Below are 24,470 nucleotides of genomic sequence, written 5' to 3' on the forward strand. Positions count from 1 at the left end.
GAACTGCATTGCATCTTGCCGGCTACCCCGTACCACCGGATTTCTGACACTATCTCGGCAATCACCTGTCATGTTCATGGACTCTTTGAAATACATATATTTACATTATTTCAATCCATATTTACTATTATGCCTACAAAATATATGCTATGTATATTGATTTTATTGTTTGCACTATTATGTCCATTTTTACTTACCAATATGCTAATTAGGGGCGGGATTGGCGCCCTTTTTATATGTATTTATATCGATACCTGTACCCTTACTGTTATGCACTTTATTTTTGAGAAAGGAGACCTAATAGTTTCCGAAACGCGTCATAATTGTGCTTTTAAGAATAAATTATTCATCTTATTACATCCGGCTATCTTTGGATACTTTTGGCAGCGCTGATACCACATACCCCCGCGTTTTATTTCATTTTTTTATTTATTTACCCATAGCTGTATTATATATGTGTGCTCAGATGCTGCACAGCTGAAGTGTGTAAAGGGTATTGTTTCTTTTTATGTCACATGGATCTGCGAACCAATGGGAATCTGTTCTTCTCTCCTATCACCTCTCTGTTTACTTCTTCTGTTTGCACTCCACCCACTCACAGCGCACTTTAGATGCCCTGGAGGAAGGAAGTCACATGGGTACAGGAAGTGTGCATGTTTTTCGTGTTGGACATTGTGGAGGAAGGACACAGGCTAGATGGCTCTCTACAGTGGTCCTCTCTGGGCCCCGGCCCTCTGCCAGGTCCCCTACCTAGTTCAGTCTTAGTCAGAACCTCGTATAAGTAGGACGCAAGACAACACGTATAAGTAGGACGCAAGACAACACACAGTTTTCTTCTGAGTAATGCTACACAACACTATGCAGTGTAAGACCCCTTTCAAGAGAGGACAAGTCAGAGACCACCTCAACCCACGCTGTGCACTAGAAGAGTCACAGAGCAGGACAGTATCCACAAAAGCTAGAAACTGATCCAGATAGAGCAAAGTTTCAGTAAGCCTAGGAACTCTATCTCGCAGCACGGTTGTAAGCAGGGAACCCTCAGCATTCCGCTCACCCCAGTAACAAGGTCTGGGGCCTGTGTCACCCTCTAGGACGGTTCTGCCCAATCTAGTGGGCATAAGGTGGTGTGAAGACTATCAGGTCAATATACGGGCACAGGTGTTCTCTTCTTCTTCTAAGTACTCTTCTACCTCATCCTCCAACATCACGGCAGAGCACAATACTACTTCGGTTGAGACTCTTGCAACATCACCGACACAGTATACACCACAGCCTTGGGACACTTCCCCTTTCTGTGGGTGGCAGTTCCGATAGTCCGGGAGGGATACTACACCGCTATGGCCATCTGTGATTACACTAACCCAAGGGACCCCGTAGCAGCCCAGCAGGACACTGTCCACAGGGGGTAAAGGTGCAACTGGCCTTGTAAAATAAAAGCAGGTGTGCCATCACACCTGTGTGCCCAACCGGCACTGGCGTCACAAAGTAACACCCCAAAGTCCGTCTGTATCTTGGCCAACCACCTCCGGAGTGGAGTCACACTTCACCACCGGACAAGTGACCGGACAATCCTCTGACACAACAACATCACACCAGGGGTACACCATCACAGATAGAAAAACACACAGCATAAAAGTCCGCCCCCTGCTGGAGGCAAATTTTTACACTATCTAAGGAGCCGCATACATGGTGTTTTACCGCTGGTCACGGTGTCATTTGGGTGAACCCCACCAATTAGGAGTATGAGCCAGAAGAAGCACACACTATAGCGCATTTCACCCCCTGGCTTGCAGTGAGCAGCTTTATTATAAATCTGTGGGACCACTGGATGGAGATGATGATGGCAGCATGCTGCTCCCCACTAATTCTCCCAATGGGTGGGGATGTCACTACTCCTAAGGGTATGTTCACACATTCTATTCGCTGCAGATTTTAACATTTATCTACTAGCAGAACATCTGTATATATATATATATATATATATATATATATATATCTGACACAGACTCCACTCGGAATCCCATTTGCCTAAGTGTTGATGTGTAATGTGTTGATGTGTTGTGTACCTCTGCTCTCCGCTCAAAGGATTGACCTGTGAATGACCCCCTTAGTATAGGTGTGTTTTTATGGGAGGGGGAGGCGTTGTTCCTTTATTATAAGTCATGTGATTTTGGGTTTACGATTGAATACCTGGGGGGAGGGGGGGGGGGGGGGTGGCTAGTGCTGAAAAAACACCAACATATAGACGTGGCATTTTTTCTGCTGTTTTTCTACCCTGTAGAAGTCAATGGTAGAAAAAAAACCCTTTGTCTTTAAAATCAAACAACAGAGCGTGCTGAGATTTTGCTGAGGAGCAGAAAAATGCCAAAAACATGCCAAACACAAGAACCCCATGTGGGTATCGCGCTTCATATTACGTTTTGTGCCTGTATCAGGGTGGACTAGACGGTTTTCCGAAAAGAAGCCACAAAAAATGCCAAATTTGCATTTCATTTTTTCCCCATTGACTCTCATTTAAAGAGATTGTTCAGGGAAAATTAACTTTCAACAAGATAGGAAACAAGAAAGAGACCATGGGGGGAGGGGGTTCCGACCTCCATACCCCCCGACGATTTCAATATTGGGCCCAGATTTCTTTGTTGTGCCAAATTTGTAATTTTTTAGCTTTAGTCAGCAGCCTTTCCCTAGTGTAAAAGAGGTGTGAATCTGTGGCCGTTTTTCACCTCCTCTTCCTTTCCGCCTGACGTTCTGCCACCAGCTTCTCAGCATAGACAACCCCACAGTTATTAAACTGTTAGGCCTACCTAGGTCTCCCTGACTGCAGCACCAACCACTCCCTACACAAAACCAGCACCAGAATGGTGGCGGGACGCGTGACTGGCGTTATTATACACCGGGGTCACATGTCTCGGCTAACCAATCACAGCCTGACTCCTACAGGAACGCCTATAGGATCGCCAGGGCAACCCTGATGCGTACAAGCTTGCTGATTGGCTTTTTAGCTGTTAGATCAGCAACCTTTCAACAAACTTTATCAAAGGATAACTAGTGATGAGCGAATACTGTTCGATCGAATAGATATTCAGTCGAATAGGGAGATATTCGAATATTCGATATTGGTCCGAATATCCCGCGAATATTCGATAAATATTCGATAAGTGTTCAAATCCCCCAGCTTCCAGTTTCACCCTCCAAATGGTCAAATAGATGTCTTTCACTAATCGAATACTTGTACCCATAGACTTTAATGGGATCGAATATTCGAATATTCGCGAGATATTCGTACAAATATCGAATACTCGAATATCTCACTATTCGCTCATCACTAAGGATAACGAACAGACACATGAACAGACATGTGACTGTTCGGGTGTCCGTTGGTTACTCGAAGAAGTGGATTCAGGTACGAACTCGAACTTTGCAATTGGAATTTACTCATCTAAAGCACAAAATGACATTTTTACTTCAGTCTACACAATCCTTCCCTCTCCCAGCCCCAAGTCATTTTCTTCCATGTAAAGTTTACTGCACGGAATGCTTTATGTTCATTGCCTATAACAATTCTATCTTTATTTATACAATATGTAATTTTTATAATACATTGAGGTATACATAAAAGACCAGATACATCCTTCTAGGCTGAGAGGCAGATAGACATATATAGTCGTGGCCCATTGGTGACCAAAATTTCAACACATTTAATTTTTATTGATTTACCAAATTTTTTACTGAAAACGATCGTCTGATCGCTGTCTTTATTACACAGGTGATAATTGGCAGTAACTTTTTACATGTCAGGCGGATTCAGCAGATTATCCCTCCATGTAATAACTTTGACATGTGTGATGACACTTAAAAAGTTACGGCCAATTTTTTCTTTTCTAAACATCTCAAGCACTTAGGGTAACAGCTAAAAGCAAAATCCCAAGGCAAACAATCCAGGGTATAAAGGATATCAGATCAGATTTCGGATTTTGTTTCTTCCTCCTTGTATTTAGAGGCTTTTTGATTCGATCCCATTGGGTAAAAATTGCTTCTCGAGCTTTGTCCCATTTTCCGGGACCAGTCAGACGGAGTTGATAAGGATTTAAGGGTCCAAAAACAACTTTCCATGCCAGAAGTGGGTCTGTCAGGAACATCTTCCATATGTTTGGCTTCACTCCTATATCGGAGGCCAGATCGTCCAGGTACCAGATGTAATCCATGCGCCGAAAGTTGTTATGGGCTGTGGCAAACCTTATGGTAAAAACAAAAGTGATACAATGAGTAAATAAGAAATGCATTAATATATAATAATAAAAAAATTCTCTTTAACCCTTTGAGGACCAGGCCCAAAATGACCCAGTGGACCGCGCAAATTTTGATCTTTGCGCTTTCGTTTTTCCCTCCTCCCCTTCTAAGAGCTCTAGCACTCTCAGTTTTCTATCTACAAGGCCATGTAAGTGCTTGTTGTTTTTTACAGGAATAGTTGTACTGTGTAATGGCGTTTTTCATTCTACCATAACATGTATGACGGAAACCCAAATATATTATTTATGAAGATAAAAATAGGTGTAATCGTAAAAAAGAATTCAATATGGTAACGTTTGGGGGGTTCCTGTGTCTATGTAATGCACTATATGGTAAAAGCCACATGATACTATTATTCTATAGGTCAGTCCGAACACAACCATATGCAGGTTACACAGATTCTCTAATTATATATATACAGTATATTTTTAATGAAAACCTTTTTTTTGGCAATTAATTATTAATAAAATGGGCCTATTGTGACGCTTATAACAGTTTTATTTTTTCACCTATGAGGCTGTATGGGGTGTCATTTTTCCGCCATGATCTCTAGTTTTTATTAATACCATATTTGTAAAGATCGGACGTTCTGATCACTTTTTATAATTTTTTTTTATATATAATGTAACATAAAATCGGTAATCCGCGCACTTTTTTCCCTCTTTTTGTCTACACCGTTCACCGTTCGCAATGACGCTTGTTATGTTTTAATAGATCGAACAATTACGCATGCTACGGTATATTATATGTTTATTTATTTATTTTGATATGTTTTATTTATATAATGGGAAAGGGGGGTGATTTAAACTTTTATTGGGGGAGGGGCTTTTGGGTAGTGTGTTAGTGATTTTAACTTTTTTTTTTTATTTTATTTTAAGTCCCTTTGGGGGACTTGTACATTCATTACTTTTATTTTCTACACTGATCATTGCTATCAGTGTTATCGGCGATCTGCTCATTGAGCCTGCCTGTGCAGGCTCAGTGAAGCAGATCGCCGATCGGACCGTGCGGAGGCAGGTGAGAGACCTCCGGTGGTCTGTTTTATCGATTGGGACCCCCTCAGTCAGACGGCGGAGGTCCCGATCGGTAAGTGACAGGGGACTCCCCCTGTCACTTACACTTAAAAGCTGCAGCCACGGCACGATCGCAGCGTTTAAGAAGTTAATGTCACGCTGCAGCGTGTCATTAACGGTGAGGTGCCGGCTGCTGATTGCAGCCGGCCCCCACCTGCTATGAAGTGGAGCGCGCTTCATAGCTCAGGACGTACCGGTCTGTCCAGGGTCCTCTGGGCACAGACTTCCAGGACGTACCGGTACGTCCTAGGTCGTCTAAGGGTTAAAGGGGTACTCCGTAGACTAAAAATACATTGCTTTGTTAAAGTTTCATAGCTTTGTAATAGAAGTTTATTTTTAAAAAATTATCATTTTTTTATTTACATATACACTTCCGTTAACTGACAGTATTAGGCTATGTTCATACTGCGTATATGTCCGGCCGCATATATATACGCGGTAAACTCCGGCCGGGGCATTACGCTACTTGCGGCCGGCTACGTACGGAGCGCGAACTTACGCCAGGAGTCTACTTACGCTTCCCGAGCGCCCTACGTAGCGATCTGACAGCGGTCTTTTACTTGGAAATCTTCGGCTAGCCCCGGACACCCCACAGAACCTTTTGGATCGGCACAAAAAGTTTTAAAAATGAAGAAATCACCACTACGTACGGGACCGCATGTTACGCTACGGGCGTAAGTTACGGCATTTTCGGCCTCAAACAATGGTCTGGTTCATTTTATACGGCACCGCATACGATCCTCGCGTACGTTCTTACGTAGTGTGAACTGTGCCGCCGTACATCGTATACTTTCCATTGTACGCAAACTACGTAAGTCTCCGGCCACTTATTCACGGAACGCGTTACGTCCGGAGACGTACGTAGTGTGAACATAGCCCCTAAGAGTGACGAAGACTCCTCTGCTGCCACCAATGTTTGTGTTAGTTAGTAGTTCAATATAACCTGCTCCACCAAAGAGCTGCTGCACGGCCCTACACAGAGTGCCTGGGTGGAGACTGTTGATGCGATTGCTGCGTGCAGCAGTCTCTCCACAGTGAGCGATGATTGCCATCACCTCTCACTGTACTACAGTTACACTATAAAGTGTAACCATCGTTTTTTTTTTTTTGCACAAATGAATAGTACAAGCGAATTTAAGAAACTCTGTAATAGATTTTAATATTTTAATAGCCAAAAAGCCTCTTTCTGAATTAAAAAAGCTGTTTTCCAACCTCCCCCCCCCTCCTCACTTCTTATCTGTGCATTATCAGGCAAAGTCGTCTACATTACAGAGGAGCAATATGAAGACGGGTTTGCTGTGTCCATTATAACCTATGGAGAGAAGAGGGGGATGAGTGAGCAGGGAGTGCATAGAAGCAGCTGTACAGTTTGGAGACTGCCTGGGCACATAAATGCTGGATTCACAGGTCAGAAATCTCAGTGCTTGTCTAGGAACTTGGTGACAGAAGATTGCAGGATGATGTGCGGTGCAGGGCCTTTTCTCCTCTCTGTGCTCACTTATCCCCCTTGGCCCCTCCCCTCTCCAGAGAGCATAATGGACACAGAAATCCAGCTTCTACTGAAGTGAGGGGAGGGGGGGGGGGAGTAGGAAAACAGCTTTTTGAGTACAAAAGGAAACTCTTTTGCTTAATAAAACCTATTACCGAGTTTCTTAAAATCGCTTTTACTAATAACATTGATTATTGATTACTGAAAAATGACATTTATATGACAGCTACACTTTAACCCCTTCAAGACCAAGCCTATTTGCACCTAAAAGACCAGGCTCATTTTTCAAAATCTGACCTGTCTCACTTTATGCTCTTATAGCTCAGTGATGCTTTAACGTATGCTAGCGATTCTAAGATTGTTTTTTCGTCACATATGGCACTTTATATTAGTGGCAAAATTTGGTCACTACTTTGTGTGTTTTTTGTGAAAAACATCAAAATATCATGAAAAATTAAAAAAATTAGCATTTTATGAACATTGAAATTCTCTGCTTCTAAAAAAAGAAAGTCGTATCACATAAATTAGTTACTAAGTCACATTACCAATATGTCCTCTTTATTCTGGCTTCATTTCATAAACATATTTTACTTTCTTAGGGTGTTACGGGGCTTAGAAATTTATCAGCAAATTACCACATTTTCGTGAAAGTTTCCAAAACTGATTTTTTTAGGGACCAGTTCTTATTTAAGTTGATTTAGGAGGTTTGTATACTAGAAACCCCCATAAGTGAACCCATTTTTGAAACTAGACACCTTAAAGAATTAATCTAGGGGTATAATGAGCATTTTAACCCTACAGGGGCTGGAGGAAAGTATTCACTATTATAAAGCTGGGTTCACACTATGTATATTTGAGGCTGTATTTGTGAGGCTGTATAGCAACCAAAACCAGGAGTGGATTGAAAACACAGAAAGGCTCTGTTCACATAATGTTGTAATTGAGTGGATGGCCATCATTTAATGGCAAATATTTGCTGTTATTTTAAAACAACGGCTGTGGTATTGAAATAATGGCCGTTATTTACTGTTATATGGCGGCCATCCACTCAATTTCAACATTGTGTGAACAGATCCTTTCTGTGTTTTCAATCCACTCCTGGTTTTGGTTGCTATGAGGACCTGACATGAGGACCAAATACTGCCTGAAATATACATAGTGTGAACCCAGCAGGCTGGGTTCACACACTGTATACTTCAGGCAGTATTTGGTCCTCAAGTCAGGTCCTCATAGCAACCAAAACCAGGAGTGGATTGAAAACACAGAAAGGCTCTGTTCACACAATGTTGAAATTGAGTGGATGGCCGTCATATAACAGTAAATAACGGCCATTATTTCAATATAACAGCCGTTGTTTTAAAATAACAGCAAATATTTGCCATTAAATGATGGCCATCCACTCAATTACAACATTATGTGAACAGAGCCTTTCTGTGTTTTCAATCCACTCCTGGTTTTGGTTGCTATACAGCCTCACAAATACAGCCTCAAATATACATAGTGTGAACCCAGTTAGGCCGTAAAAAAAAGAAAAATTTAAATTTTTCAATAATATATACGTTTTGATTAAAGTTTCTCATTTTCAAAAGGAACATGAGAGAAAAAGCACCCCAAAATTTGTAACGCAGGTTCTCTTGAGTACTACGGTACCCCATATGTGGGCGTAAACCACTGTATGGGCACACAGCGGGGCTCAGAAGGAAGGGAGCGCCAATTAGCTTTTCCATTGCAGATTTTGCTGAAGAAGTTTCCGAGCGCCAGGTGCATTTGCAGAGCCCCTGTAGTGTCAGCAGAGAGAAAAACCCCCATAAGTCACCCCATTTTGGAAAGTACACCCCTAAAAGAATTCATTTTGGGGTGTGGTGAGCATTTTGACCCCACAGGTGTTAGAGGAAAGTATTTAAAAGTAGACAGTAAAAATGAAAAACTCTAATTTTTCCAATAATATGTTCGTTTAGTTTGAAATTTCTCAATTTCACAAGAAACAAGAGAAAAAAAGTACCCCAAAATTTGTAACGCAGGTTCTACTGAGTAAAAATGTACCTCATATGTGGGCATAAACCACTGTATGGGCACACAGCCGGGCTCAGAAGGGAAGGAGCGTCAATTAGCTTTTTCAATTCAGATTTTGCTGAAGAAGTTTCTGAGCGCCAGGTGGGTTTGCAGAGCCCCTGTAGTGCCAGAGGAGTAAAATCTCCCCATAAGTCACCCCATTTTGGAAAGTGCACCCCTCAAAGAATTCATCTTGGTGTGTGGTGAGCATTTTGACCCCACAGGTATTAGAGGAAAGTATTCAAAAGTAGACATTTAAAATGAAAAACTCGATTTTTTCCAATAATATGTTCCTTTAGTTTGAAATTTCTCAATTTCACGAGGAACAGGAGAGAAAATTCACCCCAAAATCTGTAAAGCAGGTTCTCCTGAGTAGAACAGTACCGCATATGTGGGCATAAACCATTGTATGGGCACACAGCCGGGCTCAGAAGGGAAGGAGCGCCAATTAGCATTTTCCTTGCAGATTTTTCTGAAGAAGTTTCTGAGCACCAGGTGCGTTTGCAGAGCCCCTGTAGTGTCAGCAGAATAGAACCCCCCCCCAAAAGTCACCCTATTTCGGAAAGTACACCCCTCAAAGAATTCATCTTGGGGTAGGATGAGCATTTTGACCCCACAGGTATTAGAGGAAAGTATTCAAAATTGGCCAGTAAAAATGAAAAACTTGAATTTTTCCAATAATATGTTGGTTTAGTTTAAAATTTCTAAATTTCACAAGGAACAGGAGAAAAAATGTACCCCAAAATCTGTAACGCAGGTTCTCCTGAGTACAACGGTACCGCATATGTGGGCATAAACCACTTTTTTGGGCACACAGCAGGGCTCAGAAGGGAAAGAGCGCCAATTTGCTGGAGCAAAACCGCAGCTAGTAATAGTTATTAGAATAGCGCAGTTACTAAAATACAATAAAAAAATTAGATTACAGGTAATGTGGGGTGGTTACGGAAAGTCTGTGGTGGTTCCGGGTAGTCTGGAGGTGGTTATGGGCAGTCTGAGGTGGTTACGGGTAATCTGGGGTGGTTACAGGTATTCTGGGGTGGTTACGGGTAATCTGGGGTGGATACGACTTTGGGGGTGGGGGCGACTTTGGGGGTGGGGGCACATCACTTTTTATCCCCTGTCACCAATCATTCATGGTGACAGGGGATAAAAAGTTCCGGGGAGCACATGGCACAAACGATCAGCGGTATATAGTATATACTGCTGATCGCTTGTACCGATGACTGCCCCATACTCTCCGCTACCTCCGGTGGCGGAGAGCATGGGGCTTTCATTCATTTTCACTTGAAATCACTGTGAACAGACATTAGTCTGTTCACAGTGATGGCGGCCATCTTGAATCCAATTGCCGCCGCGGGGAGGGGGGTTAGTGACTGGTGCACTAGGGGGGCTGATCTGGGGTCTGATTTTACTTATTTCATCTCCCCCCACCGTGGATTTACGGTGGGGGGAGATGAAATACAGAGGCGGCACCGGCCTGTTAGTGACCGCCGTGAAGGGGTTAACAGAATAGTGATTGCTGTGAGACTGACACACAGCGATCATGTCAGGCAACTTCCCTCCTGGGGACTGTATATAAGACTAAACAGTACACAGGGGATATATTGGACCCTGCTATGTATAGTGCTGTGTGGCAGCACTTGATCAGAGCAGGTGATCAGGACTCGCAGGGGTCTGGTGGCAGCAGAGGGGGCTGTGTTACCCATTACTGCTGCATAAGTATATATGTAAATTTAAATTAAAGAAGTATATATGTAATAAAAAACAACAACAACATTTTAATGAAGTTTAATAAATTAGACAAATTTAATAAAAATAAAAAAATCAGAGTGCCAATTTAATTTGTATTTGCACATGAAATGTCTGGTTTAGAAAACTCCTCCTTAGCTCAGAAGTAATGGTTTTTTAGTTTCAACAACTGGTCAGCTCTGTGCTGCACTTTTGGTTTAATTCCGCCAGGGCTTACTGCTCAATGCACAATTAGGCTATGTTCACACAATGTAAGTTCCGTGGGAATCACGGCCGTTGTTACAACGGCCATGATTCCCACGGAATATACGTAGTGCTGCCTTCTAAATGGAATCCCGGCCGTAGTGTATACACATAGTATACAATACGTCCAGGATCACTAGCGGCGCTGTAAAAAACTGACATGTCAGTTTTCTGCGGCCACTATTCAATGAATAGCGGCCACAGAAAACCCTGTCGCTCCGGCCGCTCGCTCCATTGTGTGCAGTGGGGAGTTCTGTTGCGGGCGCACACGGATGTGCCCGGATCAGAACTTAGCGGCGCTAAAGATTATCCGGCCGGTACTGCAGTACCTGCCAGGATAATCTTTTTCGTTCGGAACAGCCGGTCTCTTACATTGTATGAACATAGCCTTAGGCTATGTTCACACTACGTAAATTTCCGGCTGTAGCGCGCTCCGTGGATAAGCGGCCGGAGATTTACGTAGTTTGCATACAATGGAAAGTATACGATCTACGGCCGCACAGTTCACACTACGTAAGAACTTAAGCCCGGATCGTATGTGGCGCCGTAAAAAATGAACCAGACCATTGTTTCAGGGCCGGAAATGCTGTAACTTACGCCCGTAGCGTAACATGCGGTCCTGTACGTAGTGGTGATTTCTTCATTTTTACACCTTTTTGTGCCGATCCAAAAGGTTCTGTGTGGTATCCGGGGCTAGCCGAAGATATCCAAGTAAAAGACCGCTGTCAGATCGCTACGTACGTCGCTTGGGAAGCGTACGTAGCTTACGGGCGTAAGTTCGCGGACCGTACGTAGCCGGCTGCAACTTGCGTAAATTCCGCCCGGAGTTTTACACATATATGTCCGGCCGCGAAAAATATGCGGCCGGACATATACGTAGTGTGAACATAGCCTTACCATGTAAAGAGCAAGGGTTCTAATGATTTTGCTCTACTTTCCCAGATATTGCACAATGTAGCTCTGCTGCTACAAAACTGTTCTGCTGTTCGATGGACACTGTACAATATGAGAAACAAACCCTTTCTGGCAACACAGAACAGGGAGAGAGATAGTAGGCAATAATAATGCTTTTAATTTGTATAGCGCCAACTGATTCCGCAGCACTTTATATAGTCAATAAAGATGAGAGGCCTGTCACATAACCTCCAGGACAGCGAAACAGGGGAGAACTTGATTCAGTATGCCTGTTTCGGGCTGTATTTTTGGACAGGGAAAATACAGCTGTATTTCGAAAACTGTAATTTTTAAACATGGATGTATTTTTGCCTCAAAATGGCGGCGAACCAAAATTACAACTGAAAACTAACGTTGTGTAAAGATAGCCTAAACATTTTATTAAATTAATGATACATGGCTTGACAATATGATTCATTTTGTGCAATTAGAAATGGTCTAAGGGAGGAAAATGTAAATGGGAAAAGGAAAAATTTGGTCCTTTAGGGCACAGTAAACGCAGATAAAACATAAGAATCGAATTGTCTCTACTCCCAATAAACTGCTTTATTAGTATTAAAAATTCTCACCATTTCTTCCTGAGCCGTTCATCCTTTAGCATTTGGTTTTTCATTCCTTCGGGGTCTGGAAGTTTGTGTAAGCCTGAAAATAATTCATCATATAAATAAAAAAGAACTGTAAAATTTATTCACATATAACTTCCTTCCTTTATGATAGATTTCTTTCTCCCCTTACCCTTGAAAACTCTAGCGGCCCATCGGGACTGAAGTTCAGCAACCACCATAGTCGGCCCAACTGGAAGGATAAAGGCAATGAAAGCCATGGTGGGTTTTTCCATCCCCAATGGGATTATCTTTTTGTAAAATGATCCTTTGTTTTCATCCTTTTTAACAATAGATTCATCCAGAAAAGGGAAACTGTAGTCGTAACCTGTGGCCAGAATAAGAACGTCAAGATTGTCTACAACAGAACCGTCTTCAAAATGGGCCGATGTCTCTGTGAACCGCGTCACGTGAGGCTTCATTATAATAGAACCCGACATTATACGGCTTGGAAGCTCCTCATTTACCAAAGGTTCTTTCCATACAGTTCTACAATAATAATAAAAAAAAAAGATTAATGATAAAAGATAAAAAGATGAGAAAACAAATACAACATCAAATATCCAGGAGGCCAAATTACAGCATGTGGGACGTAGCTACCAAAAAAATCAAGAAATGTAGGGAAGTCATAACACAGCCACAGTCCACCACTTAGGGTGTCTTCATGTGTAGTTAATCCATTGTGGATTAGATGCGGTAGTGCAGTATTTATGAAGTGGAATAAATGGTGAAATTTTATGTTTTGGATTTGATGGTGCGGATTATACTGTATGTTGTGGATTTGATGGTGCGGATTTTATATTGTGGATTTGATGGTGCGGATTTTATATTTTCGATTTAATGGTGCAGATTTCATGTTGTGGACGAATATTTTGATTGGTGTGGGTCTAGGTGTTTAGACTTCAACCATTTTAAGAGATGGTGTTATATGCTGGTAGTTCAAAGCCATACTAATGAAGTCTAAAAACCCAGTCTACAAAGGAAAATAAGCTCTAGATGGTATCCAGAGAGCATAGTTAAGCTCAGCCAATCCCGGCTGAGCAGCTGATGATGCGGCAGAGGGGGGCCAGCATTAGGGACGGCTCCTGAAGATGACGTCGTCGACCCAAGATGGCGGCCGGGGTCGACAGCAATTGAGTAAGTATACTGCACCACACTTCCGGGGTGGGGGTAACACAGGGAAGGGGGCCATTTACTTAAATAACACACATTACAAAATTGTATAACTTTGTAATGTGTGTTATTTAGTGAATAAATGTTAAACGCCTCACTATCCCTTTAAGGCTTTGAGGGGAGCCTTACAAAAATTAGTTTGAGGCACTTGAGGTGAGCTTTTTAATCCCTAGATGATGCAGGGCATAAATGTCATCGCTAGGAAGTTCAGAGGGGGGGCGTGCGGCAACACTCTGATCCGCCACAATCCCAGGTGCTATATGCAGCCCGGGACCGCAGCTATTAGCGGTTACGGTCCGATCGCCTTGCCTGCTAATAAGGCATTTGGATGCAGCTGTCAAAGTTGACAGCTGCAATCTAAATGCTTGATTTTCCCCTTCATTGGTGGTCTAGTAGGGGGAATCGCCCATCTTGTCCGGGCCAGGGTCTACGCCGTAATCCTGGCTCTGCATTTTATTGCTCTCGGCTGCAGTAGCCAAGAGCAACAGAATGCCTATCTCATTGATCTATGCAGTATATCTATACTGCATAGATCTCAATGAGAGATCAGAGCAGTGATACTAGAAGTCCCCCAGGGTCTCATTTTTGCACATCTTAAATATACCAACTTAAAGTGCAATCTTTAAGTGCTAAATTCAGAATTAGGCCAGAATTATTACATTATTACAACTGCCAGCTGATCTGATCTGCTCTTCTCTTGTTACAGGTATGTGTCCACTACAAACCCCAGCATTTCTGAACTTCTGGTATTTCCTCCCTCTAAAAAAACCTAAACCCGAAATCTCACTCTCAGTCTGTTGTACTAGCATAACTCCTGTGCATCAGGCTCGATGTCTGGGGGTTATGCTAGACTCTGATCTATTCTTCACTCCCTATATCCAAGCTCTTACACGCTCCTGTTATCTTCATCTCAAAAACATCTCCAGAATCTGCCCATTTCTCACCACTGACACTGCTTACACTCTGACTGTCACCATGATCCATTCCCGTCTTGACTACTGTAACTCCCTACTAATTGGTCTTCCTCTCTCTAAGCTCTCCCCTCTCCAGTCTATCCTTAACGCAGCAGCCAGGCTCATCTTCCTCTCCAGCCGCTATACCGACGTCTCCCCTCTGTGCCAGTTACTGCGCTGGTTACCCATTAAATCCAGAATCCACTTCAAGCTCCTCACCCATAAAGCTCTCCACAACTCTGCCCCTCCATACATCTCCTCCCTCATCTCCACCTATCATCCTTCCCATGCTCTGCGCTCTGCAAATGATCTAACCTTAACATCTTCCATAATCAGAACCTCTCATTCCCGCCTCCAAGACTTCTCTCGTGCTGCACCAGTTCTCTGGAACGCCCTACCCAAAGACCTCAGACTCATACCCAATACTCACAGTTTCAAGCGTGCCCTGAAGACTCATCTCTTCAGGCTCGCTTATAACGTTGCCTAAACTAGTCTCCCCCTTCTTTTTCCCTCGCTCTATCTCTGATGGTTCCTGCACCTTATATGTTTACTTGCTATCAGATATTGGCGTTGTTACTGGCTCATCCTGTATTTCTAACTATGTACAATGGCTGGACCATGGACAAATAAAGCACTAATGCCTGGTGTCAACCCAAGTTGTAGTCTGTAAGCTCCAACGAGCAGGTCTCAATTATACTTTGTACTTTTATGTTATTATTTATTATTTATATTATATATTATATTATTTGTTATTTATTCTAATTATTTAACTGTGTATTATGTACCTCTGTACTGTATGCATAAAAAAAAGCGCTGTAATATATTGTTATTATGTGTGTAAAAAATAATAATAATCATGTCAGGACTGTATCTTTGCGGAGCGTTATGCGTCCCTCTGCTCGTGCTGTACGGCCGAAAAGGCGCTGATATTCTCTTATTCTGTTTTGTTTTGCTGTGTCTGAACACTGGTTATTTGCTCTCTTTGGGAGACACACCCGACTTCACCTGCTGAGTTCTGTCTGGCCATGTCAGGGTTAATCTGTGTTTTGGTTCTGCTGTGACTGACAGGTCTTCCTGCCAGTGGATCTGTTTTGTTCTCAGCTGTCTGTGCTTGGAGATCAGGGGGATGGTCCAATTATGTTCTGGATCAGAACCCTGGCCTCCTATATAACTACCTCAGTCTGGGATATCTTTGCCGGATATTGAGCTTGTCTCTGCCTGGTTCTGTGTTTCTATTCTTGCTCTGTTGATTCTGACCCTGCTTTGCCTTTCTGACCATTCTTGTTTGCTGCCTGCCCCTGACCATACTGCCTGTATATTGACTTTGCCTTCGGATTGTGATTTTGTACTTTTGCTGCCCGTTTGTTGTGACCCGGACTGTTGACCATTCGTTATTGTGTTTTGTCTGTCTGTCTTGTCCTTGTGTCCCACCTAGCCAGTGCAGGGACTGCCGCCCAGTTGCTCGCCGCCATTTTAGGGCGGATTGTGGCAAATAGGTAGAGGACAGTGGGCGGGGCTGAGCTTAGGGCTCACTGTTTGTCTTGTCCTGCTGTCCGGTTCCTAACAGAATATCCGGCCATACTTTTTTTTTTTTTTTCTCTCTCTCCACCTTGCTATGGACCCCATGAAAGCTCTGGTTGAGCAAATGCAAAGTCTCAACCAGCTTGTTCTGGACCTTATGCAACGGGTGCAGCAGGTAGAGTCTTTCCTGGGCCAAAATGCCATGCTATCTGCTGCTGCTCCCCCAGAACCTCCAGTGCAGCTTCCTGATAGGTTCAAAGGCGAAAGAAAGGCCTTTCGAATCTTCAGAGAGGGATGTAAGTTGTTTTTCAGACTTTGTCCCCGGTCCTCTGGGGATGAGAGCCAGAGAGTAGGCATTATTATGTCACTCTTACAAGGACCTCCGCAGGAGTGGGCTTTTTCTTTGCCTCCAGATGCCACTGAGTTATCTTCTGTGGATCAGTTTTTCTCTGCATTGGAGTTACTCTATGATGACCCTGACAGGGCAGCAGCAGCTGAGAGGCAGTTGACTACTTTGAGACAGGGCAAGCGACCGGTGGAGGAGTATTGTGCTGAGTTCCGCCAGTGGTGCGTTCCATCCGGATGGAATGATCCTGCACTTAGATGCAAGTTTAAGCAGGGGTTGTCTGATGGCATTAAGGATGCCTGGACAGGACATCCAGATCCTTCCACCCTAAAGCAGGCCATGAATTTGGCTATTCGTATAGACCGCAGGCTCCGTGACAGACATAGGGAGAAAGTAGACTCTGACTCTTCTAAACAATCTGTCTCCTATTCTGTCAAAACCCCTCTTGTTACCCCTACTATTCCTGAGGACGAGCCCATGCAGCTGGGACTATTAGACGCCAAGACCAGGCGAGAACACCGGAGACACAATGGTCTATGTTACTACTGTGGTGACAGTGGCCATTTCATCAGTTTCTGCCACAAGCGGCCCAAGCGGCAAGAAAACCTGCACCCAGATCATCGGCGTCCAGGTGACTCCCAGGAAGGTCACTTGGGCGCACAGGTACCCTCCGGCGAAATTAATATTTCTAGTTCTGTTGTACCTGATTTGCCTGTATCTGATGTGAATTTAACATGTTGTTCTGCTCGTCCTGTCAGTAAGCCTGTTCTCCATGCCATGGACTCGTCTTCTGATGAATGGGAGTCAGATGGCAATCTTCTAAGTGAGGTTGAGTCCTGTGAGGGTCCTGAGGCCCCTCATAAAAGGGGGGGTACTGTCAGGACTGTATCTTTGCGGAGCGTTATGCGTCCCTCTGCTCGTGCTGTACGGCCGAAAAGGCGCTGATATTCTCTTATTCTGTTTTGTTTTGCTGTGTCTGAACACTGGTTATTTGCTCTCTTTGGGAGACACACCCGACTTCACCTGCTGAGTTCTGTCTGGCCATGTCAGGGTTAATCTGTGTTTTGGTTCTGCTGTGACTGACAGGTCTTCCTGCCAGTGGATCTGTTTTGTTCTCAGCTGTCTGTGCTTGGAGTTCAGGGGGATGGTCCAATTATGTTCTGGATCAGAACCCTGGCCTCCTATATAACTACCTCAGTCTGGGATATCTTTGCCGGATATTGAGCTTGTCTCTGCCTGGTTCTGTGTTTCTATTCTTGCTCTGTTGATTCTGACCCTGCTTTGCCTTTCTGACCATTCTTGTTTGCTGCCTGCCCCTGACCATACTGCCTGTATATTGACTTTGCCTTCGGATTGTGATTTTGTACTTTTGCTGCCCGTTTGTTGTGACCCGGACTGTTGACCATTCGTTATTGTGTTTTGTCTGTCTGTCTTGTCCTTGTGTCCCACCTAGCCAGCGCAGGGACTGCCGCCCAGTTGCTCGCCGCCATTTTAGGGCGGATTGTGGCAAATAGGTAGAGGACAGTGGGCGGGGCTGAGCTTAGGGCTCACTGTTTGTCTTGTCCTGCTGTCCGGTTCCTAACAAATCAGGTTTTTTTATTTAATAAAAAATCCCCTCCCCTAATAAATAATAATAACAATTATAATAATAGTAATTTTTTATTTATATAATAAAAGTTTGAATCACCCCCTTTTCCCATTTTATAAATAAAAATAAATAAATAATAATAAAAAAAGCACATTTGGTATCGCCGCGTGCGTATTCGCCTGATTTATCATATTCCTGATTTTGTACGGTAAATGGCATATGCGCAAAAAATTTCCAAGTGCAAAATTGTGCATAAAATAAAAGTTATGCAAGTTACATATCATCATAATCGTACTGATGTGAGCAATATATATAACAAGTCAGTTTTTCCCTAGGGTGAACAGTGCAAAAACACCCCCCCCCCCCCCAAAAAAAAAAAAAAAAAAGCTTTTTTTTTTTTCAATTCCACCACACATATAATGGCAAAGTACAATTAGTGGCGCAAAAAATAAGGGCTCATCTGGGTCTCTAGGTGGGAAAATGCATGCGCTATGGCCTTATATACACGAGAAGGAAAAAACGAAAGTGCAAAAATAAAAATTGCCCAGGTCTTCTAAGGGTTAAAAGCGGAGGTGTGGGGATTAATAGAAAAGTCTCTCTCCATATGCAGTTTAGCCAAATATTTTATAAGGCAATGGAAATCCGGCCGGGAATTCGTGAGAGCAGTCATCCCACCCAGCGCTCAGACTGTTCCAGTGAAAGACTGGCCCAGATCAGCTGTGCAAACAGCCATTTTTTTTTTTTTTCAAAGTGTCAGTAACCTAGGGTTGCTGACAAAAGCTAGCGGTTCTCTTCACCAAGGCCAGGCACCTCGTTGACATGTATCTGTCATATATTATGACACCTTGTACTTTCTCACAAGGCCCTTGAGTTTAGCCTTTTAAAAGCAGAGTTGAGGCCCTTGAGGTGAGTCCTCCAAAAATTAGCTTTAGGCACTTGAGGTGAGCTTTTTAAAAGTGGAGTTAGAGGCCCTTGAGGTAAGCCCTCTAAAACTTAACTTGAGGCCCTTGAGATGAGCCCTCCAAAAATTAGCCCTCAGAAAAATTGTATGGATGGCCCTTGAAGTGAGCCCTTTAAAAAATGTTTTGGAGGCCCTTGAAAGAGCCCTACCAAAAATTATGTACATAGCACTTCAGGTGAGCCTGCAGACACATGGCACTTCACTTTTGGCTGCTTTTCTCTGGTGGAGAAGCAAAGTCAGGGTCAATCCAGTGGCTGTTAATTTTTATTAGCGTCAGCTGTTCAGCACTGTCAGCTACACTTATCTGTGATGATGCCCCCGGCTGCGCAGAAAACCTTTTCTGAGAGAACGCTGGTGGCAGGGCAGGCCAGCACCTCCAAGGCATAGAGGGACAGTTCCAACCACATGCCCAACTTGGAGATCCAGTAAGTGTAGGGCACCGAGGGATGGGGGAGGATAGGGCTGCGGTCGGCTAGGTACTCCGCCAATACCTCCCCTTCCTGCTCACTACAGGCCCCGCAGTGATGGAAGTTTTGCGAGGTGGTGCCATGAACGTGTCCCACACCTTGGAGAGTGTTCCCCTGGTGGCTGTGGACTTGATGGATGTTGTCAGGCTCTGGGAGGCACTCTCCTCTCTGCCACCAGCGATGGTAGGTGGGACTATTTTCATCTTTTTCTTCAAGATTTCTTTATGGTATTTCTGCAATCAAAGGCTCCTCTCCTCCACCCTAGATTTTTTAGTTGGCAGACAAGGAGTATATAGCCATAACCCTGACTAATATAATGCAAGAATGCCCTACAGCAGGCAACATGTGTTTGACTTTATAATATGGTGCACACCACTCAGAATAGTAGCACCACATTTAGATTTTTTAAGGTGGCACACAAGGAGTATACAGCCGTATACCCTATACTGACAGATACACTGCTGCCTGTTCCTCACACTCCAGCTGCCTGTCTGTCTGAACACACCTATGTGACCTATCTGCTGTTAGCCGGTTTAATAGCTGTGTCTCCTTGGCTAAATATGTTTTTTTTCTATAATTTGGTGTATTGGCTTGATGAGTCTACGGGTTCATCCTTCAAAATTTAAACAAGATGGGTCTGACCATGTCACACACCTGCCATGACAGTTATAGTTTTAATTCCCTCTCATCTGCAGCATCTATAGTCGTCGGAGATGACGAGAACTAAGGTGAGAGATGGGCCAGCTTTTAAGGATTGTTGAAAGATTTTTTTTTCTTTTCCTTTTTAAATTCTCTACATGTAAATGCCCAGGAAAGAATGTTTTCTAACCTTTTCCCCCCATTTAAAATTAGACTTAATTTTCTGGGTGGGTGCACAATATTGTCAGTATGTACAAGTGACGTAATTCAGGGAGCTGGGAGTCTTTCCTGCTCCCCTTGCCGTGCCAGTTCCATTTCCGTGGTGTTTCCATCACTTTCTGAGGTTTTTAGGTGCACCATACACCCACCCCTCTGCTGAATAGGAGGCCCCTGAAAAATGCTCAAGTCTGCCATTATTTTTAATAGGGTTCATTACTTAAATCAAGCACTTGAGTATCGGAAAATACCCAACCGGAGTAACGAGCATTCAAGCATTTTAATACTCGCTCATCTCTATGAATCATCTTTCATGTCATCATTTCATTTACCCCTCGGGTTGTATGTTGTACAAGTCGTGGTTAAATTGGTTGTTCATGTGTTTCTTAAACATCCATCGCGATACAGCTTCTGGCACCATTTTGTTGATCCAGTGGTAATAACGACGTAAGAATCCCAGATCGAAAGGCAGTCCTCCTTCTCCAAGCCTTTGAATAACCCATACACCTTGTCTGGAGCTCAGATATACCTGCAAACAGTGAAAAATGGACTAGGACAAGTACAGGCTATGGGTAACAGTGCAGTGTCAACTTTTCAGTCCCAAGCGTGGACTCCGTATATCGAAGTCCAATCAAAGATGTCCCTCCTGCTTTAAAGCAAATTTATAATCAGTACTTTTGCTTTTACTCTTTCACATGGATGGAACGGTGCCAGCCCACCCCCAGTGGAAGAAAACCTCCGCCCCTCTATGACAGGGCTCCATTAGATTCAATGGTGCCACATCATAGAGGACAGGGATTTTCTTTCCTCCCACTGGGGGCGGGCCAGCCTTGGACTGGCTGGGCTATGTTCACACCATCTAGATATAAGAAAGTTTTACTCATTCTGCCCCAATTATTATATTATAATCGAGAATATACCTGTGAGGTTCTTGTACATAATTCTGTAGCTATATCGACTCCGGTGTTCCCCATTCCAATGATTAATACTCGTTTCTCATCAAACCCAATGGGCCTCTTGTATTCGCGACAGTGTATTATTTTACCTTTAAAATTTTCAATACCTAAAAGGAAATAAGAGATAAACTGTATTTGTAGATAAATCCATCCAGCCATCAGAGCTGAAAGTGTCACAAGGTATAGGTTGTGCAAATACAGTGTGTTCATTTCCAAAGAACGAGAAATTTACGATGTGTGTGCACGGTTGTAGTTGTAATGGGGTGAACCGAAATGGTGCTGGGGAAATCCTATCCTCATGTATAATGGTTTAAATCTTCGCAGGACTTTACTAATACAGTGCGGGCGGATATATCAGTACATTCAGGCTCAGACTGGCCCACAGAGGAGCAGGGGAAACCTTAGGTGGGCCCTTCCCCTTGGTGGACCCCTAAGCAGGAGGTGGGCCACTCAGTTTAGCAGCTCCAGAACGACATATAATCCCTCTGCACTGCTCCACACGCCTGTCACCCGGTCACTCATATATTAGCCTGGGGTTTCATCTTTATTATAAAGAGGCAGGGAGTGACTTGAGGTGACAGGCAGTAGCTCCTGGGACCCTGGGACCCTCCCTCACCTCCCCCACCTCCCCCTCTCAGGCTGCCCCCATCTGCTCTAGGTACTAATGCTAGCAGTCAGTCTAAGCTTGACCCCAGTCTTAGGGCCTGTTCATACTGCGAAAAACAGGCAGAAACGAGCAGAACCCGTGCCACTGACTCTGCTTTTACAATCTATTCTTTCCAGTCTGACACAGTGCTCTCTGCTGCCCCCTCTGTCCATGTCAGGAACTGTCTAGAGTAGTAGGAAATCCCCATAGAAAACTTCTCCTGCTCTGGACAGTTCCTGACATGGACAGAAGTGGCAGCAGAGAGAACTGTGTCAGACTGGAAAAAATACACCACTTCCTGCAGGACATACAGCAGCTGATAAGTACTGTAAGACTTGAGAATCTGTGCCAGACACTCTTCATACCTACAGTATCAGCTGGCATCAAATACCCACCGTAGCAGTGTTCCTCGGCAGAGGTACTAGCTGCAGAGTCTGACACCTTCATTTCTGTATGCCCGGCACAGTGTAGAAGCTCTCACTGTTTGGTCTTCTGAGGTAGACGGACCATTTACACAGCCACCTTATAAGCATATGCCGGTGCTCATAAACTGGTCTGTGACTGGTCTGTGGGATAAATTAGACTCATCCCCTGTAGCCACAACTCTCTAGCATCTGAGTCTGCAACATCATCGGCAACCCAATCGAATCCTCTGCTAACGTGAAGAAACACAGCAGCTAGGATCCATATTGGATACACCGATTCTCGTTGCTCAGTTGAGCTCTAACTCACTATTCTCAGTGTATGTAATACTGCATTTTGATATAATACAACTTACTGCCAGCAAAGCTTATTACAGTTACGTAGACAATTGCAACATAGAGATACAGGGGGTCAATCACCACCGGTCAACAGTACTAGTCTGTGAATACACAAGAGGTTAGACAGGGACAAGGTCCCACTGAGTGATCACCCTGTATAGGGGGCAACCTGATCTAAGAGCACCCCCTGTCATCCATAGGGTGACAAATCACAGTATCCCTACATGAACTATTCTTACTCTATGGACTTAGAAGTCATAAGATCCCACAGCCACAAACACTGAAATTAATAGGTAGATATCTTTTTATTTTATTTTTTTTTTCAGTGCACTGATTCTTTATTTTATTTTAATATACGTATAATAAAAGTTACTTTTCAACAATTCATTGTCCCTGGGCAAACAAAGTGCATTTTGAGAAGATTTCTTTCTTGTATATAGGCTGCCTTCATCTGCTCTATGTGCTGCTGCTGGTAATCGGGACACAGGAGGAGGGGAGGGAGAGGTGCTGCAGCCTGCACAGTGCGGCATTGGAGCAGCTCCTGGAGCGGCAGATGTCACAGCATGTGAGCTGTACCTGGGGCTTTCCTGTACCAGATGTAAATCTGTCTACATGAAGTATGTTTGTAAGTCTGTATGTATGGTGCATGTGTGTTTACATTATCTATGCATATATGTAATGTGCATTTCTTTATGTCTGTCTATGATGTGTGTATGTATGTATTGTGCATATCTGTGTGTAATATGTATGTACATGTTAGGTGCACTCACAGTTTGTCTCTTGTTCTGGGAGCTCTTTAGTCTCTTAGTCTTAAAGGGGTTATCCAGCGCTACAAAAGCATGGCCACTTTCCCCCTACTGTTGTCTCCAGTTCAGGTGCGGTTTGCAATTAAGCTCCATTTACTTCAATGGAACTGAGTTTCAAAACCCCACCCAAACTGGAGGCAACAGTAGGGGGAAAGTGGCCATGTTTTTGTAGTGCTGGATAACCCCTTTAAGCTGTCTCCCTCTGCTGCTCACTTTCACTCTTCCAGGGTACACATACTTATAGAGCACTGCCCAACACACATCCACCTCATACCAGGTGCTCTCAGAATAGGAGACAAACTCTGAGTATCTCAATAATGAAGAAAGCCCTGGTGGCAAGGGTTAAGAGCCTGTGTGTATTGTGAGCCCCTAAATTCAGGAGCCAGAGTTCACATCTATGAGGTAACTTCAACCTGTACCAGAAAGAAGCTTTATGCATCCCTATTTGACTCTCAGTAGTCTGGGGCACAAATCACAGGACACCAAGCCACCACTGCTGTATACATCATTAAGTGGCTGTCAACTTCTTACAACTTCTCACAGGGTTTCCTGGGCAGAAGTAGAAAGATTTTACACACAGCACCAAAGTTTGTGTGCCAAAAACTTCTGCTTCTGCCCAAGAAACCCCATGGCAGTAGGCACAGACAACTCTCTGCAGCCCCTACGTCTCTCATCTGCTTGTGTGTGTTGCATAATGGTGTTAACACGTCCTCTCTTCTCAACACTATGGGGGACATTTATTAAGTCCGACATTTTTTACGCTGGACTTATAAATGTCCCCGCATCACCGGCGCCGCATCACCGGCGCTATGGAGGCGCTGAGGCGCTGGTGCGCACAGCCGAAAACCTACGCCACCTGAAAGGTGGATTAGGTTTTCGGCGTATCTTGTAGTTTAAAAAATGATAAATCGCGCGGACTCTGAGTCCGTGCCTCCCGTTCCGCCCCCTCCACCCCCCCTTCCCCCCACCCCCAGCGTACCCGGCG

At 43.9% G+C, this 24,470-nt stretch overlaps 1 protein-coding gene across 1 annotated transcript in view; it reads right to left on the bottom strand.

Annotated features, from left to right (window-relative positions):
• Positions 1–3,538: 3,538 nt before the first annotated feature.
• The window catches only part of LOC138789061 (dimethylaniline monooxygenase [N-oxide-forming] 2-like), a 31,547-nt gene continuing 10,615 nt past the window's right edge, over positions 3,539–24,470 (bottom strand). The window contains exons 5-9 of the mRNA XM_069967598.1: positions 21,237–21,379; positions 20,649–20,845; positions 12,586–12,941; positions 12,420–12,492; positions 3,539–4,236 (exon numbers count right to left, since the gene is read on the bottom strand). Coding sequence (XP_069823699.1) covers positions 3,891–4,236; positions 12,420–12,492; positions 12,586–12,941; positions 20,649–20,845; positions 21,237–21,379 — 1,115 coding nt within the window. The 3' untranslated portion in view covers positions 3,539–3,890. The remainder of the gene's footprint in view (positions 4,237–12,419; positions 12,493–12,585; positions 12,942–20,648; positions 20,846–21,236; positions 21,380–24,470) is intronic.

This window comes from Dendropsophus ebraccatus, chromosome 4, assembly GCF_027789765.1.
Source record: "Dendropsophus ebraccatus isolate aDenEbr1 chromosome 4, aDenEbr1.pat, whole genome shotgun sequence".
NCBI classification, from domain to species: Eukaryota; Metazoa; Chordata; class Amphibia; order Anura; family Hylidae; genus Dendropsophus; species Dendropsophus ebraccatus.